This window comes from Muntiacus reevesi, chromosome 9, assembly GCF_963930625.1.
Source record: "Muntiacus reevesi chromosome 9, mMunRee1.1, whole genome shotgun sequence".
Classification (NCBI taxonomy): Eukaryota; Metazoa; Chordata; class Mammalia; order Artiodactyla; family Cervidae; genus Muntiacus; species Muntiacus reevesi.
Genome location: NC_089257.1, coordinates 33,941,348 through 33,960,609, shown reverse-complemented (window position 1 = coordinate 33,960,609; position 19,262 = coordinate 33,941,348). Strand labels below are relative to the sequence as shown.

At 36.2% G+C, this 19,262-nt stretch overlaps 2 protein-coding genes across 2 annotated transcripts in view; one reads left to right on the top strand and one right to left on the bottom strand.

The window, feature by feature from the left end:
• The window catches only part of ANO3 (anoctamin 3), a 210,480-nt gene that overhangs the window by 118,745 nt on the left and 72,473 nt on the right, over positions 1-19,262 (top strand). Inside the window, exon 12 of the mRNA XM_065944652.1 lies at positions 5,427-5,487. Within this exon, the coding sequence (XP_065800724.1) occupies positions 5,427-5,487 (61 nt within the window). The remainder of the gene's footprint in view (positions 1-5,426; positions 5,488-19,262) is intronic.
• Positions 4,773-17,897, bottom strand: MUC15 (mucin 15, cell surface associated). Its single transcript, XM_065944650.1, has 4 exons — positions 17,584-17,897; positions 11,299-12,017; positions 9,176-9,325; positions 4,773-6,905 (listed from the first exon to the last, which is right to left on the bottom strand). Exons 2-4 carry the CDS (start codon positions 11,978-11,980, stop codon positions 6,745-6,747), a joined length of 993 nt encoding a protein of 330 aa, XP_065800722.1. The 5' UTR covers positions 11,981-12,017; positions 17,584-17,897; the 3' UTR covers positions 4,773-6,744.

The window sequence follows — 19,262 nt, the reverse complement described above, 5'->3', positions numbered from 1 at the left end:
AGTATATCAGAGTCATTAGACGTATGGACACATGTCTTTCCCTTTGCCCATGCATTTCAAAGATATATGACAGCCTTAGGGACACCAACAAATCCAAACACTAAAGATAAGAATCATATGTGGCAGAGTGATAAAGTGAAGAAGCTGTCCAAGGAAATGCTAAATCTAGGGAGCCATTGTCATCATGTGGTATCTACATTCCTCTGTTACTCTAGAGAAAAGAGTATATGTAGAGGTAGGTATGACGCAGGAAGATCTCACTTAGTAACTATTATCAGGTAGGTGGAAATGTTAGCTTCCAGAGGAGAATATTGCCTTAAGGAACAATGCAAGAAATAAAACCCACCAGGATGAAATCTTCATTATGTCTTGTATTTGATCCTCTGGTTAAGGTAAAATGTATTTGATTTACATTTTAAAAATCAGAACTACTCTTCCTTCATTGAATGGAAATAAACATTTTCTTTTAAAATCAGTTTATATATTTAAACACCTAGAGGTTACTAGATGGGCAGTGTCAAAAATAAGGGAAGAAACTTTAGCAGGACATTAAATCTGCCAGATTTTACACGTAATTATTGTGCATAAATAAATAAACACATGTGCACATGTAATTATTCCCTTAATAATGTCAAGGGTGTATTTCAGGAAAAATGTGGTCCCATTATATAATAAAAATTATATCTAAGTACATCAACATTTTCTTTGGTGATTATTTTCATTTTTGATATGTAAAAGTATGGGGATTGAGAAATATTTGCAATTAAGTCATTCTAGTGATATCTGTGTATTCTTCAAAGCACAGGTGACCACAGGTGTCAGTTCCCTTTATGTTAGGATTTCTCATTTAAGGTGAAATCATTAGGTACAAGAGTCCTGCATTGTTTTTTCATATAGTTCTAAAAATTACTCAACTCTTATTTAAAGTTACTCTTATTTGTAATAGTTATTAATATTTGGTGATTTTTTTTTTACTGGTTCAGAAAACATTTACTAAATCCCTAATGTATTGAGCCTCAGATTGTATACTAATATTGAGATTAGAACAGAATCAGGACAGATCATGTTTCTTCTTTCAGCAACCCACTCCAGTATTCTTGCCTGAAGAACCCCATGGACAAAGGGGCCTGGCAGGCTATAGTCCATAAGGTTGCAAGGAATCGGGCATGACTAAAGTGACTTAACACGCATGCATACACATGTTTCTTCTTTAAGAAATTTCATGGAAGAATCCTCAGAAGACTCTACTTAGAATCATCTAGTTCAGTTCAGTTCAGTTGCTCAGTCGTGTCTGACTCTTTGCGAGCCGGTGAACTGCAGCATTCCAGGCCTCCCTGTCCATCACCAACTCCCGGAGTTCACCCAAACCCATGTCCCTTGAGTTGATGATGCCATCCAATTGTCTCATCCTCTGTTGTCCCCTTCTCCTCCTGCCCTCCATCTTTCCCAGCATCAGGGTTTTTTTCAAATGAGTCAGCTCTTCGCATGAGGTGGCCAAACTCTTGGAGTTTCAGCTTCAGCATCAGTCCTTCCAATGAACACCCAGGACTGATCTCCTTTAGGATGGACTGGTTGGATCTCCTTGCAGTCCAAGGGACTCTCAAGAGTCTTCTCCAATACCACAGTTCAAAAGCATCAATTCTTTGGCACTCAGCTTTCTTTATAGTCCAACTCTCACATCCATGCATGACCACTGGAAAAACCATAGCCTTGACTAGACGGACATTTGTTGACAAAGTAATATCTCTTCTTTTTAATATATGCTGTCTAGGTTGATCTGTCATTAAAAACAGATTCCTGGGCCCCATGTTCTGAGATTCAGAATCAGCTGGTCAAGGGCAAGGCTTAGAAATCTGCATAACAAATTCCTCAGGTGATTCTTTTTCGTAGGCCCACATTTATAAAGTTATTGCACTAAACAAGTATTGGGTTGGGGGTGGGGGTGAATACATGGAGCTGCTGTGTTTGGTGTAGCCTGTGCCCAGGTCCAGTGGGCATGGATAGGTGTACAGATTTTGCTCTATTGAAGAATTAGGAACTAAGGAACTGAGAGAAGGCTAAACTTCAGTCTAAATTCCAGCTCTCTGCCTCTCTTCCCTGTAATCACCTGGCCTGCAGTGTTGGATCTGTTCAAGAAGAGTCTTGTTCTCCTTAGCTCACAGAATCTTGAATGGGCTATATATGGCAGTTTACAGAGCCTTAAGTTATTCTGAACCCATTGTTGACTTAAAAAATAGTCACAACCTAAAAGCTGACAGTTATGTTTTATTTGGTGGGAATTTTTAGGACTTTAAGCCCAGGAGACATCTCAAGTAACCCTAAGAGAACTGCTCCAAGTAGGCAGAGAGGAGTCAGGTTATATAGAAGTTTTCAACAAAGGGCAGGTAGTCTGAACATCAAAAGTATTTTTGTGAATTAAAGAAAACCAGATATCTCAAGTTAAGAAATTTAGCAATTTTCTATGTATGGAAAGATGCTAGAGTCTGGGCTCACTGAAATCATTCCTTTCCTATGCATCTCAGCTGTCTGGGGCCAGTATCCTGCAATATTTCACATCCTGACATTTTCAGTTCTTAATGTAGGGAGTGGCTGCAGTCTAATGGCTGCCAGATGGTGCAGGTATTCTTTCTGAGTGCCCTGGAGGGCTGGAATCATTGATAACTGTGACATCCTTATGTACTGATATGGCAGGAAATAGTCTGTTTCTCACCAAGAAACAATTTTAGAGAGACCTATCTATCAACTACAGTAGAGGAGAAGAAATGGACTTTACACTTCCAACCTAATAAGAAATTTATTTCCATAAGCAATCCTCACATTTATTGATTTTCAGCCACACTCAGCTCTCCAAGAGAAATCACATGTCAAAGAAAATGGAGAATTTGTGCTAATACACAGCTTTGTTTTCTTAAAGAAGTTTGCTTCTGTCTTCTTAAATTATGCCTACTCCCATTCATAATGTTAAATAAAATGCTTGTCCAGAGGTACTCTATGCATAAAGGTACACTATTTTTCCAATAAAACAATTCACTGCAAATATACATTTGTAGATTGGGCAATATTTTTTACTTTTAGCATTTTTGCTTTTTTTTGTGTGTGTGACTCTGTTATGCTGCTTTGGGATTTTTCTTGAGATTTCAACTGGAGTTTTCTTTTATAGAGCAAATGTTCCTTTCCTATTAGGCAGAAGGCCTCTCGCACCTTTATTCTCCTGCCAATTGCTCACTTTCTAAGCTTGAGCCATTCACACTGTGCTTGACTCTTCATTTTCTGTCTCCTCTGTTTTCATTTAGCAGCTCTTATATTAGGACCCTTGTTGTTGTTCAGTTGGTAAGTCACGTCTGACTCTTTGCGACCCCATGGACCGTAGCCCTCCAGGCTCCTCTGTCCATGGATTTTCCAGGCAAGAATACTGGAGTGGGTTGCCATTTCCTCCTCCAGGGGATCATCCCGACTCAGGGATCAAACTCGAGTCTCCTGCATTGTCTCCTGAATCACAAGGGAAGCCCATATTAGCACCCTAAAAAAGCTTTGTCATGGGAGGCTATTACATAAGCACAGGCTTCTAAGTGCTCTTCTTATCTCCAAAGTCTTCTCATAATACACACCACACGTAATAGTTTAGTGGATGTAACATGATGACCTTACACTTTTACCCACCTCCTCAGGACAAATTCTGAAGACTTCCCTAACTTCCATTCTAGCTTTATCTCTCACTACAAGTTTATAATCTCACATTACATCAGTATGACATGTATACCTTACCACATCTCGTGGATGTGTTTCTAAAAGTTGATATTTAAATTTACTTAGTTAAAAAATGCCTGAAAGATTTATAAACAAAAGTAATAAGAAAATAATAAGAAGCTTTTTTAAGGAAAATATTCCACAAAATATCATTTCTATGCAACACAACTGTTATTAAATATGGCTTTTTACATGTCACTTTTCTAAAAACAGGGCTGTTTCTGGAGCAAGGGGAGCCATTATTTCTTGGTCACCTTTATGTTTCCATGTGTGAAGCCTCTGTTCTAACACTCTTAAGAGGCTGTTTCCTGCACTAAACTTGTTTATAAAGGACAGCAGACAGCTGTTCAGCTGCTTGACAGCCGCAAGTATCTCTGTGGGATATCTTTGGACATAAAAAAAAGCTAAATTCCCCCACTGGGTGGAATTTTATGAGCTCTGTGGGAGAATTTCTTTGTGGTCCTTTTCTCTACTGTACATAATATATACTGATGCTTGTTGTGAAAAACTATTCTTATTGCATTTTTCAAAAGCCCAAGCCTTAACATCAACAGTCTTAGATGTTTAGAACCATCTAGAATATCTTGCACCTATCTACCAACTTTCAAAAGTAATACTTTTCATTATCTTTTGTATAATGAAATTTTCAATAATGCGATATTATAGGAAAATACATCCCACCTTTCTCTGTTTTACATATTGTTTCACAGTGTGTTCCAGAAGTTACAATTAAAATGCACATCAATGTCATTTTAATGCTCCCATTGAGCAACCTCTAGACTGTAGACTATGCATAGAAGGCACCATTCTACTCCCACTGTCCTTAGAATAATGTTCTTTAAACCCCTACCTAATTGCCCTCTACTCCTGTGAGAATAATGCACCTATTTTCTGTATGATTTCTGTGGTATTTAAGTGACTGACAAACATATGATGCCTTGACTGTATTGGTTTAATCTCCCTCACTAAATTATAACCATAGTAAAGATATTATGCAAATAAAAAGAGAAAAAGACAAATGGAATTTATACTTTATTAAAATCAAACAATTCTTACAATGCTGAAATGTATATTCAATAACATTGTGTAACTGTACATTGTTCTTTATAAAACTTCAGGTCATGTCTGATTAAAAAACACTTGGACTATATCCTAAATATATCCAGTGATTGATGAAATTTCTTAATGACCCATGGCACATTCTGAAAGACATCAGAGAGCAGGGCTGGCACTCTGATACCTCTCTCTTGGAAATGCTGGATCACTGATGGAATGCTGCGTTCTGCAACTTCCCTAGCCCTGAAAGTTTTGCTAACAGGATGTGCAGCTGTATGTGCTTTCACTGGAAAGCTAACTTCTTAAAGCTCGTTGTGTAGCTTCCATTTGTGGTCTACAAATACTTCCTCAGAGTGCTACAACCACTTCAAAGCAGAAATAAAGGTAGAGTCCAAAAGGAAAAGAGAAAGTAAGGGGGAAAATGCTGATTCTCCAACTTTCTCCATGATAAAATCACATGAAACAGTTGCAGAACCCATGAAAGGATTGTATATATTTACAAATGGTAAAGTAATGTGATTCCATTGAGAAAAAAAAATCAATAGTGCCTCAATGTAAAAAAGTAATCACTGGATTATTATAACCAAAAATGTTGCTAATATTTTTGTTTGTTTTCCATTAAGGTGACATATCTATTTGATAATGGAGGGACAGTCTTCTTTGCTATTTTTATGGCAATATGGGGTAAGTATGTTCTTCCATTACTTAACTTCCTAGCGCTTGTCTTCTGAAACTGTTGCTGTGTTTCTGCACACCCACACCCACACACAAACACACATACCATGTGTCAATTCAACAATAAAATCTCTCTTTTCCCTGTGCCTTCTTCACACATTCACAGCTTCTTTGGTAATTTAACTCTTGATTTAATCTTCTAATCCCTAAAGCCTCAACCTTCCTATACTGTCGAGCATATTTTTCCCACCAAAAGCAGCCAGTAATTAAAAACAAACTGAAGCATACTTGTGAAAGTGATGATCAGAAAATGTTTTCTTTGCTTAAGGCGTCCAGTCATCTATTTTTTAACCTTACATTTTATGCACTTAGAGATACAGAATCTATTCCCTATATGATTGAGCAATAATGTCTAATACTAAATAAATCCTGTTCCTATCTAACACCTTAAAGCTGTAAAAATTATGCTTAGGTATATGTATTGGCTGACTTTTTCAGGAAGTTTCTCATTGAGTTTTTAAAGAACCCAATTAATTGAGACTTAAAGTAAATTACAGATTGGAATTTCCCATGATTTGAAAAGAAGTGATTACTTTCCTGGATAGGGTCAACTTTCTGACGATGGTCTGTTGAATGCAAAGTTATCATCAACTTGGCAACTCAAGGTCTTTACTATGTACCTGCTGATACAGAAAAATAAAATGTACTAGAATACAAATCTTTCACTCCCATTGCCTTAATTTCCCAGGAACACAAACTCTGTGCCATACTCTTTCTAGTTTTAAGTCAAAATTAAAAAAAAAAATTCATCCTTACAATTTTTCTTCAGGAAAATACATTAAGACTACAAAGGGAGTGATGAAGAGTTAATCCATTGATTTCTGTCTACCCCCTCACCCAAAAAGTAAAAATGTAATTTGCGGTTCCTATTTTCATTGAAGCATTTTTTAATTAATCAGGCAGGGCAATCATGGTGAAGTCTTTTAGTTTTAACTGATTCCATACATGTTTCCTACTAAGAAAAAACTAGGCCAAAATACTAATGAAGGTTTCTCAATGGATGAATCAGCATAGCCAAAACTGGCAAGAAAGGAAACCTTTTGGATGATTTATCCTGTTTATATTTTTGCTAGTAGCCTCATGCTTTTACAGTTCTCCTTGACACAGGCCATGTGACAGTGGTCTTGCTTCAGTGTTTGGAAGATGGATTTGAAAAAGCCAGGATGTAGATGAACACTTGCATCTTCAGCCCTTTCCCCCTAAGTTTTACACTGAGGTACGAAGTGGAGGTATGTCATCCATAGGAATGCCGTCATGTGCGTTTTCTCCACCTGCTGAAGTAGATGAATCATTTGCAGTTGGGTTGTAATAACTAGAATTCCCAAAACTCACATCATAAGGTTCCGGTGCATTATCTAATCGCAGAACTAAAAAAGCAACAAAAAAAATTGTTTTATAGTGACAGTCTGGAATGCACACTCCCGCATCTGCTAGACCATAGGAATTGTTCTGGATGAGCAAATAGTTACATTTTTATATGATATTTTCAGATACTGGCTTTGAATTTAAATAAGTAGTTATTTATCAAACCACATTTTTCTTTCTAAAACTAAGAACAGTTTAACTTCCAAAATTTCACTGCTGGTGGTCCAAACATAAAGGAACTATGGGAGAGATCAAAACAGAAGTCTAGCAATATTTGGTATAAGGAAGTATTAACATGTTTCATTGATTTTTGAATCTCATGAATTCAGAACCATGTCAACAAGTTCAGAATTTTTTTTTTAAAATTCAGTCATGCTGTGCATTTGTGGGATCCTAGTTCCTGACCAGAGCTAGAACTTGGGCCCACAGCAATGAAAGCATAGAGTCCTAACCACCAGGGAATTCCCAACATCTTCAGAATTTTTACTTCTGGGGTAAAAGTGATTTTTAAAAAGTGAAGAGCTTTACTTTTAAAATCAGTGTCATTATTTTAGCAAGTGTCTTAATATCTTTACGAGTGAGCAACGAAGATGAAAAAAAATTGTAAAATCTTCTGTTTGCTTCTGATAGATCCAGGTTATCATACACTTAAGGTTTTCTAACTAATAACATGGTTAATTTTTTTTCTTTCCACAAACAACTAATTATTATTTCCTTAATGATCTTGAATTTATTTTTATAAAAATCTTGGAATGTCCTAGGCTTCTGAATACTAAAACAGTGATTATTTACTAGCTAGATTAGTCATCTAATTATTCAGCTAGGTAGTGTCAGATCCTACCTAGTCCTTAAACCTTCTGTTTACAAACTGACCTCCCAGGAGCCTTAGGGATTTGGAAGGGGTGACACAAAGTTATCCTGAAAAAGTAAAACTGTTGTGATTGAATTATTCCATTATGCCTCAATCACAACATCTTGGATTGTATAAAGTTGACAGACTGACCTTTTACATCTGATAACGTTTAAAGAAAATATTGTGAAGTTAAAAAAAAAGTTTGGAAGCCCCTAAAGCTTGAAATTCTATCCTTCAGTTTGGAAAAGTGCTACTTTTTATTTTCTATGAATTGCTAGAAATCCATAAACAGATTTGAAAAGGCCAGGATGTAGATGAACAGAGTTCAGTTAAATTTACAACTAATGGGTTTGCTTTTGAAAATCAGCAATATATCAGTAATGATCCAAACTTATAAAAAATCAACAGGATTTTATCAATAGGACTCAACAGGAGCATTTAATTATATTCTGATGGTAGCAAGAGTCTTTTGGGTAAGCCAAAATCAGATATTTTTTTTTGTCCTGAAATACTTTTTTAAAAAGAGTTGAGTCAAGCTTTTGAAGTGATTTAATTTCTGTTCTAGTTAATACTGATCAAACTCAGTACTTTATTCTTAGCAGACACATTTCTCATTCATAGATGTGGTGCTTTTTTTTCCATCACGTGATTGGGAAATTTATGAATTAAGGTATATCTAATTTTATGTACCCAAATATACAACTCTTCAGAAATTCTTTTTTAGAACCTCATCAAGATAATTAATAGAGAGCTATTATATATGTGTAAACTTTGTTGTATATGTGTAAACTTTGGAAGAGCATCCAATCAGAATAAATCATTGTTCAAAATCCTGCTACTAAGAGATCCAACAATGATGGACAATGGCTCCACAGTTTTTTGCTTACAGATTGGCAGTTTTGTTCTTAATATCATACCGTTGTCTTTTCATTGGCTTCTCTGATGGTTCAGATGGTAAAGAAACTGTCTGCTATGCAGGAGACCTGGATTCAGTCCTTCCAGGGGGTTGGGAAGATACCCTGGAGGAGGAAATGGCAGCCTATTCCAGTCTTCTTGCCACACTCCTGGACAGAGGAGTGTGGGGTGGGCTACATACAATCTATAAGATTGCAAAGAGTCAGATCAGACACGACTGAGTGACTAACACTATTGATAACGCTATGTTTTAGGTTCTGGGATTATTACTTAAAACCAACTGTGGTGTGATGAGCAACAGTTCCAAATGGTTTTAAAGCTTCACTAACAGGCCTATAGTTATTTTGGTTATGTTCTTTGAAAAAGAGAGTAGATCAGAATAAATCTTTAGTTCGTTTCTGTCATGTGACTCTCTAAATCCCATCTAGATAATGCAGTGAGCATTAGCATCTTCACTTAATTAAAACCAGTGTGTACAGGTGAAGTTCTGAAAGTTGTTTTTACCTGGGTCATTTCTGTCGTCATAAAGTCGCCGATGGGAAAATGAATCTGTTTTCCTTTTTCCACATAAAAGGTAGCCAACAAGACTAAGCAATGAAGCACCCAGAATAGCACCTAAAATGGCCCCAAACACTACTCCCGTGTTTCTGTTCTCTAGAGGACAAAGAAAAAATGATTTACACAATAGAAGTAGAAAACAATTATTCAAAGAATAGAAATACATGTGGACTTTGTGTAAGCAAAGTTTAACACTTTTTTTTTAAGATAATGGGTGTGTGTGTGTATATATATATATATATATATATATATATAGTGCATGTGTGTGTGTGTGTTTTATAAAATACTGAGTTTTGGGGATATATCAGAAATATATACTTCCTGATAAAACTGTACTTCAAAATTTGAAATATCTTGAAACGTTCATAAGCCTTAGTTTTGTAACTCATTATGTATTAACACCAATAGTACTGAAATGCCATGTGCATTCTGCATTAAGATCTAACTTCTATGTTGAATTCTATATTGTTTTTAATCAACTGTGAATCACAGATGAACTTTAATGATGAGATAGGCTTTGAGTATGTTTCTATTCAGAAGCAAAAAGCAAATGGGAGTAAGTAGGTGGTGGGAATGAATTCAACCCAAATGAAAAGGCATTATGAGAAAAACAAATATATTATGATATAGAATATTTTCAAATACAGGAAATATACCAAACAAAACAGGATGTGTGCTGTGCTTTGTACATTTCAAACAAATGTGTAGGTCTGAGTTTCAAGGAATCCAGAATTTCATTCTATCATCCCCTTTAACAAGCACCTTATTTGAAGGCTGTTATCACTAAATCACATAATATCCCTGAATTCATGCTTAGTGCAATTTATTTTCAGCTTTAAAAAATAATTTCTCAAGAAGCTTATTGATTAGGTAGGCAAAGGTTCTTATAGGGTCTCTAATTCTATATCAGACTCCATTTATACACCAAGAAACATGTTGAAATTCTTTGACAACAGCAGCACATTTTTTTTACTAAGCTGAAAGTGAGGCAAAGTTAAGTAACTTTTCTTTTGATTAAAGAACAATGGTAGGATTAAGTACTCAATATTCTCTCTCTCTCTCTCTCTCTCTCTCTATATATATATATATATATATATATATATATAGTGTTAGAAAGGCAAAACAGAGTGTAGTTTTATATGTATGAATGGAAGGATGTCTTAAAATTATGAAAATATGTGTACACATAGTATATTGGTTGCAGTGCTATACTAATCTTGGATTTCAAATTTTAAAACTTTTCTTATACACTAACAACAGCTTTCAAATAGGAATTTGTATATATAATTTGTTGTTTATATCACTAACACCCGTAGGTAGGTTTTATGGAAATCAATTAGTTCATGGAGGGAAAAAAGAGAGTTTTTTTTTTTTAATTCAGGAAACAAAACCATGGTTATATAATGAATCTTCATTATATATGAGAAATCTTTTCTGTTTTATGTTTGAAAACTTGACTAATCCCCAAATGAAACAGAAATGTCCCCATAACACAATTTTCTTGTGATACTCACAGCTAAATTTTATTTTTATGGTGTTCAGTAGGTACCAAACTAAAAATTAAGAAGGGTACCCTGTTGAATTTACATTTTTAAAATATCATTGTTCTAGTCTCCTGTGATTGCTCTATGGTTTCAGATAATTTCCAAATTTATTCATCTCATTCTCTTTTCAAAACCCACATTACATATATTTTTAAACTTCAGTTGCATTGTATTCCTAAAAGCCTCAGAAATTTCATACAGTCTTTCTGAGATGCAATAAAATTGTTACAGTATCTTAAAACTGTACCATTACATCAGTTTCAGTTTCTTTTCAACTTAACCTATTTCTTATTTTGCCCCACTGTTTCATCACATTCCCATACAGTGATGACTAGTGTCTATTGACTTAAGTCCAAAAATCCCTTCACTATTCACTGTGAATATCATCGCTGCTGTTGCAAAATGAGAACCACTTCCACTCCTGCAGCCTCCTTTTTCTTCTAGAGTAGTGCATTCCTTAGGTGTAATAACTTATTTGGATATTCAATTTCACACAAAAGGAAAATTAAATCCATTTATATTTACCTTCTTGGGGGTCTGACGTATTTGGAAAGATTTTTGAATTATTGGTGAATTTCAGGGTGGGATGTAAAGTTGTTTCTTGATAGACGGTAAACCCCTCCACGCTCTCTCTGGTTGTGGTAGACCATCCATCTGTTACCATGGGGGTCACAGATATGGTGTTTGGTCCTGAAGGGAGGTTGCTAACTGTAATGGAACTGTTGTCAGGAGCTTTCATGGTATCATTGATGGAAGACTGGGTAAAATTTTCTGAAGATACAGTAACTGTAGTATTGGGAGGGGCTGAAACTGGCAGAAGACTGTTATCTGCTATGGATGAGTTCCAAGGCAATTTGGAAACAAAGCTGTGGATTGAGGGAGATCTTGGGGAAGGTGTAGGCAAGAGTCCTGGACTCCTGGAAGAGTTGTCTGTTGACAGATTATTGTAGAAACTTGCTTCATGTGTTTTATTTGGTGGATCCTCAAAGGAGAAATTACTTGCCTTGGGATTGGAGGTTTCTCTATTTTCTTTATCTGAGGTTAAATTTGCTTTACTTTCTAAAGGAACAGATTGATTTCCCCTTGTTTTTAAGTCTTCTGCACTGCTTTCTGTTGTGTTTGCTTTTTGACCTTCTTCCCCATGGCTTCCAAACAGTAGTGAACTACACAAAATTGAAATCAACAGACTTTTGGCTGAAGTCAACATTGTAATCTTCTTTGGTATTAGTGTTAATATGGAGAATCTGAAAGAAAATAATAACAATTTGATTTATTGAATGAAGTATTGAGGTTTTTCTTTAATGGATCTACATTTCTAAAATGATTTTAAAAAATATAGAGATATAATACTGAGATGATAGTATCATACCCTTTATTCCAAAAGTTTATTTTCTTTGGATTTTATTAAAACAAGAGTCACTAAGTTCTGTTTGACTGAATTATATTTTCTAAATAATATTTCTTTCTTTCTTCCTCTAGGGAAATGCCATGCAGAAACTTTTTCAAGCTAGACATTGCCATTTTATTATTTCAAAGATCATTTAGCTTGGGACAAGTTGAAGTATACACACACACACAGTGTATATGGATGGCTAAGTAATTTTTTTTTAATACTGTAAATATAGGGCATGTAGAGCTTGCTGATTTCTTTAACCTATTTAAGGAAACATGTTTTTATAAAGATGTAATTTGGAGTGTTTATTATAAAAATTATGTTATCGATTATACACTAAACATACCACTTTAAAGTGAGTCAGTCAGGAACTCCACTTGAAAGCATTTTATTAGCTCCTAATTTGAGTTACTTGAATTTGAGGTTAACATCCCTTTTTTTTACATTATGTTTACTTCGTGTTGCCCCTTTTCCTATTAATGCCAAGTTACAGAAAGTCAGAAAAACCCTTAGAATTGGAGATTCTTTCATTGTATTCTCTCATTGTATAAGTGAAGAATCTGACTGGGAGTATGTGTGGGAAAAGGTACCTAACTAGATCATGGCAGAGTTGGAGTTGGAAACCTTGGCTCTGACCTCCAGTCCGGGCACTTCACATTGCCTCTTAAATGTGGAAGCACCACAATTCATAGATAGGAGGATATGGGGAGAGGTTTTGAATTTACATTTATATTCCAAATCTGGCTTCTATATGAAAAACATATGAAAAAGAATCATCATATGAAGCAGTTGTTTTATCAAATCATAATAATCATACTACCTTCATAGTGTTCTGCAGACTAAATGAAATGATTTAAGTAGGAGTACTTTAAACCATATCTGGTCCAAAGTAAGCAGTTAGTTAATTTCCATTTATTTTTATTAAAATATAGCATTATTTCCATAAGTGTCTTACAATTTGTAATAGCAACTCATTAGATCCTCACAATGATCCCTTGAGACAAAAAGAGTAGCTCACATTATCCTCATTTTGCAGATGAAGAAACTGAGGGTCAGAGTGTCCAGTAATGAAAGCTAGTAAATGAAAAAAGCAGCCCTGAGAGCCAAGTTTGCTGACTCCAACCTAATTAGGTGCTAAAATTTTAAGTATTTCTAATTGAAAAAAAATTCTTAAAAGTTAGACTATATTTGTATTTGTGATTATTGTGTTTATTTATATTTCACTTTCTGTGATAATCAAGAAAAGTCATTTAGATCCTCAAAATTTTTAACATAATTGGAAAACATATTATTAGTATGCACTTATTACATGAGATGGTTTGCATGTTTTCTCATTTAATTCTTAACAAAAACAATCAAACAATAAGGAAGAGGTTATTAATCCTATTTTACAGATAGTTAAATGGGAATAAAAAATGTAAATAATGTACTCAAAACACATAGCTAGTAGTTGAGAGACAGGGTTAGGATTCAGACCTTGGCATCAAAATCCTGTAATCACTCATCTAATATAATAGAAGCTACAAAGGAATATAGATTGAGTATCAACTGGTTTTTAGAACTTTTCCTACAAGTGTTTTCTTAGCACAGATTATAATAAAGAATAATAAAATAATCCAAATTTTATTTTAACCAGAGATGTTGTTAACCTCACATTTTTAATCACTGGTAAAGTAGTGGCTTCTACCTAACTCTGTGCTGAGTCACTCAGTCATGTTCAGCTCTTTACAACCCCGTAGACTGTAGCCCGCCAGGCTCCTCTGTCCACGGAATTCTCCAGGCAAGAATACTGGAGTGGTTGCCCTGCCCTCTTCCAGGGATCTTCCCAACCCAGGGATCGAACCCAGGTCTCCCGCATTGCAGGTAGATTCTTTACTGTCTGAGCCACCTTCTTCCTTAAGTACCTCTTAAACATACTAAAGTACACCTTTATCTTAATTTAAGAAATTCCCAACAGTGGTCTCCATGGTTTCTAAATAAACACTTTTACCTTGTAATTTACAGATTAACAAAATAAGAATGATTATCCCCAGGACCTGAAGTTCACCAACATTTAATTAAAATATTGCTTCACCTAGCACATTTAAAATGCAATTCAATTTAGTTTAAAAATACGCAAATGGACCTTTTCAGGAATATCTCTTTCCTGTGAACTCTGTCAATTTCACAGTAAACTTTATAGCCTCTTTCACTGTCTCCTGCCATGGATCTGATTTATTTTGCATTATATTTGGTCACTTGTCTGGTTAGGCAGTTTGATTTGCCTTCCCTAAACCTAGGCTATCTGATTATTTTGTCTACCCAAAGAAGTGGTCACCAGAATGGACCAAAAACAAGCCATCGCCATTCATCTAATTTTCTCATTATGTCACATAAGTGTTGTTGCAAAGTGCTTTTACTCCCTCCCCGTAATGAGAATCCACATATCAAGAGTCAACAAAGTGAGTTTTGCTGTTCCTGTTTCATTTTGCCTGTAACATGGAACCACCAAGGGGATCGCTCTACCTTTTATCCAGCTTTTGATTATAACTTGAAAACCTAAGGTATCAACACCCCTAATGAGCCAAGCAGTCTGTTATGCCTATAATTTATTTCCAGGGAAACAGGAAAAAGTAAAGAGTGGATAAGACAGTACATTGTGAATGCTATTTGCAATTTATTCAAAAATTAATACACTCGTGGGTAAGGCTTTTGTGAGTATTGATTTGTTCTGTTGACCCAGAATAGTAACTGGGGACAACTTTGCTTCTGCCCTCTGGCTTCTGAGAGAACCAGGTTGCACCTCCTACTCAGGTCCGTGCATCTTAAAGGGACAGAAGCAGCCAGGAATTGAAGCCATCAGCTTTTCAGAACACTGGCACTGGATTTTTGCTGGGGCAAGGACTAATTTTGGTTAAGTGTGATCCCATTTTTCTCTGGAGTTAGGAAACGGCAACCTACTCCAATATTCTCTCCTGAAAAATTCCATGGAAAGAGGAGCCTGGTGGTCTACAATCCACGAGGTCACAAAGAGTCAGACATGACTGAGCACAGACCCCATTCTGAATGGAACAATGCCTATTACAAACAGGGAAGATTAATGTTAGTGGTATTGAAACTCCAGAGGACAATAAAAGAAATCTATATTCTCTACAATTTTCTTTCCGCCTCCTTCCTTCTCTAGTTAATATATTTAAACTCTGTTGTATATTTGCTGTGTAAAGTTATGGCACATAATGGATTGCGTGCTCCTGTGTTCTCAACCAAGTGCACAGTGGAGGCAGAGAGAATGTGGGGATAAAAGAAAGTGAACTTGGAGAGAGAGAGAGAAAAACATAAACAAAACTGGAGAGCCAGATAGTATCATTTCTCCTGCTCTTTGCCCCATCTTGCCCTGAGGTAGAAATTCCTAAGAGGAATTTTCAGGATGTAGCCTAGAAACAGAGATAAACTCATTATGAACCTGAGAAACTTCCAAGATTAGAATTATTATAAAGGGAATAGAGACAGAGAGAGTGAGGATTTCCTTCCAATTTGTGAACATTAAAGATTCTAAATCTTTCTGAATATATTGAAATGTTTGTATTGTTTCTGTCTTAATAACTTTTAAAATATACTTTTGGATAGTGTGAGTTTCACTTTTTTTTAAAAAATAATTCCTCTATCCAAAGAAAATGAATGCTATTTTCTCTTGTCTTTAGTGCTGGCACTAAAAAGTGGTTTCACATTACTGCTTTTGTATAGAGGGTTTCAGGAGGTGGTGATAAGGGAAGAAAAAAAGAAAACTTGTGGCCATTAAGGGAAGCAAATCCACATTCACTGTTCATAAAATTGTTGCCCCTTAGTTTTGTAAAGTTATTATTCTGCCCAGCCCTCTTGTTGTAACTGAGTCATACCTATTTTGCACTGAGCTTTAAAAACAAGGAGGTACCCTGGTTTGTGTCAAGTAGTCAAGCCATGCAAGGGAAGAGGAATGCTAGTTATTGTAAACTAAACCAAAATCAGAAGTTTTAAAGAAAACCATCACTTTAAGTTGCACTGAGAAGATGTATAAAAGCATGTTTCTGTAGTGAAACAAAGAGTTTATTCTGTGCTGCTTCTCTGTCAGTTGTTTGAGATCATTCTTATTGTAGAGCTCAGGCTACCAGTTAAGACAGCTGAGTTTTGCTTGTCTTAGTCATAAGAAACAGCCTGACATGTAGCCGGTATCCCAGGCAGAACTCACATTTTTCTCTGAGTGGACCTTCCAGTCATGGATTGTATTTTGCTGTCCCTCAGTGAAAAAGCCACAGTAAATGAAGACATAAGGAATTATGCTTCTAGAGATGTCTCTTTTATGAGAGGGTTTAAAGGGAGAGAAGACTTAACTAGCCAGAAGGTGGGATTCTATTGAGAACCCATATCATTCACTTTATTTGATTTTAAAAGAAAGAAACAAACAGGAAAACATGACTTTCCTTCAGGAAATAATACACTTCAAGAGTTTGAGAACATCATTCTAATTATAAGATGGAGGAATGCATAAGCCCAGAAAAATATATATAATGTCATATTCCCTGCTAACTCAGGCATTTTCAGTCATAAACTTCAATACTGAAATAATTAGGTAGAAGAGTGTTAAGTTTAGAAAGATTTTGTCTCCAAAAGAAATATTCTGGACACAAATTCCCGGGTTTTCAGCCTTCTGTTGTTTCACTGTTTGTAGAAACACTGTCTATGGATTGGTTAGAAGACAGTGGTAAGCAGTATATCGGCCTTTCTTTAATAAAAGAATCCTTACACAGCCACAAACTGAAAATAATTATAAGAAACTTAATGCCTGTCTTTGATCCATGGGAGGTCTTCTGCAGCAACAGGCTTAGCCTTTTAGATTTCCATTGAATGCTCTATATGTTCGCATACCATGTTAAGTAAAATATATACACATCATTTCGCCAATTTTTGATTAAGAAGATCTTTGGTAAAGATATAAAGCTTAATAATTCTTTGCATTAGTAGATTGTTTTCAAAAAGCTGTTGTGTTCTAATACTTCAGCAAAAACCATTGAGCCAAATGCATAATTTAAATCTTAACACTCAGTTTATATTCTCGCAGCCACTTCTGCTTTAAACATTTAGAAACTTTTTACTAAGATCTGACTTAAGGAAATTTGTCCTTGCAATCATGTACATTTGAAGCAAGTTTTTTCTTTAACTCTTCAGCTGATTTCATCATCTAGAGAATTTGGCAATAATTCTTAAAGTTAACTCACTTAGCATGAACGCTCATTTGGAAGGTAATTACTTGATGAAACAGCTACCTGTCTTCACAAAGGGTCTCTGTAGGTACTTGCCAGACTGTTCTGCCAAAAGTGCAACTGGCTTGATTTTCTTTGGTAAATAAGAGAAAGAGAGAGAGAGATGAGACCAAAGATCTGATATAATCCACATGCACTTACCTTCAGGTCTAGGAGGTGTTTACAAACATGAACTGAAGTATCACAGCCGTCCTGACCGCAGTGAGTCTGCCATGCATTAGAGAAAGCAGATGGGTTAAGTGTTCAGATGTCCCACTAAGCAGGAGGGTGCCAGAGAAATGAAGTTAGGTAGGGCTGGCTGTATCTTGCTTGTGTAATAGAGCACCCAAGAACCTGACTGACCTGCTTCTCAGCTGTCAGCATGACAGCTCATTCAGGCCTTTAAAAAAAAAGAGAAAAAGCCCAACCCTCCAGCTTTCATAGGTTCGTTGCTTTGACTTCGGACAGGCTAATTCTCTTTTGGGTGTTGGAAAACAAAGGACGTACATTTCTTGCCCTCAATGAAAAACAGCGGGACAGGGAGTTTGGTCCTGGTCACTGCTGTATCAGGGATTTCTGACACATGCGGGGTTCCCCCTTTGCAGGTGAGGAAACCACAGTCAGTCAGCCCTGCACCTGTTGCTCAAGTGACCTGTGCCGGCCGCTTGCTGCTCTCCAAACACATAAACAAATCTTTCTTTCCCATTGTGGGGATGCCAGATTTGTGTACTCACAACCTGAATGGAGAAAGTGTTGTCTGCCGTGCGCTGAAACTGGATCTATAGAAAGTCACGCTTCAGACAGTGGATTACCGTGCATCAGACCCTTGAGAAAGCTGTAATATATTAAGTTAGAAATCAGCAACAGGACTGAGGTGGGGTTTCTTGCTGACTCTCAGAAGTCTGGGGGAGGTGGTAACTGGGGCCTGACTGAGAACGGCCATGTGATCCCGAGGAATCCTGGCAGCCTGCTCAATTAGTTTCCATCCTGTGTTCTCTTTGCTTTTCCTCTCAATTTAGAAGCCAGAGAGTTTCAGAAGAGCCTAAGTAATGCTTGGTTAAATACTAGAGTTGAATAACAACCTGGCATACTTCCTTTCACGGCTTATGAAAGGGAGAAGAGTGAAACTGCACTTTCTGGGAGATTCTGCGCATCAGTGTTTGGGGACGGGCGCCAGGGTCTGCTCAGTTCAGTAAGCCTGAGGTCCATGCTTGGTTCCTGTTGCACAAGGAGATAGGTTTCCAGCTGCTGAGAGAGAAAATGAAACTTTAGCTAAGGTTCAGGGGCTTTAAATTGAATGCAAAGAATCTGCCCAGTTAATTGGCTTCAAGAAAGAACAAGGTAATTCTATAGTTTCAAATTTTCTGAAGCCCAAAGTCCTTCAGAGTTTGATTAGAAATTAAGCCAAACCCTAAAATATATTCATTCAAAAGATATTTAAGCTATATCTGCACTTTTAGGAAGAAAAGCAAGTTCAGTTTAATCAAATAACTAGTTACTGAGAAATGGCTTAATCAAATTCAATTGGTTATTTTCAGATTACCTAGTTACTAGGAAAAAAAATTTAACTGAATAAATATTTTTATATCTGTGCTTAGAGAACTGAATATGACTTGGCAGGATTGGGTGTACCGCACATACCCTTAGGGATTTTCCTAGATATGTGCATGAATACATTACCATGTTCTACTTAGCATAGTAATCATGGCCTATACCAGGCAAGAAAATTACAGGGTACTTCTGCTACAACTCTGCTTTCACTGCCACAGCCTCAGAGTTAATCTCCAGTGACCATCTTTTCTGAAGATGCTAGCTGTGGCCTCAGAATCCTTTTCACTACT

Excerpts from the sequence above, each read along its gene's own strand:
- MUC15 (XM_065944650.1), bottom strand. The coding sequence starts at position 11,980 with ATGTTGACTTCAGCCAAAAGTCTGTTGATTTCAATTTTGTGTAGTTCA. Across the intron at positions 9,326-11,298 it reads TACGTCAGACCCCCAAGAAG|AGAACAGAAACACGGGAGTA; the intron begins GTAAATATAAAT and ends TTTGTCCTCTAG. Across the intron at positions 6,906-9,175 it reads TGACGACAGAAATGACCCAG|TTCTGCGATTAGATAATGCA; the intron begins GTAAAAACAACT and ends TTGCTTTTTTAG.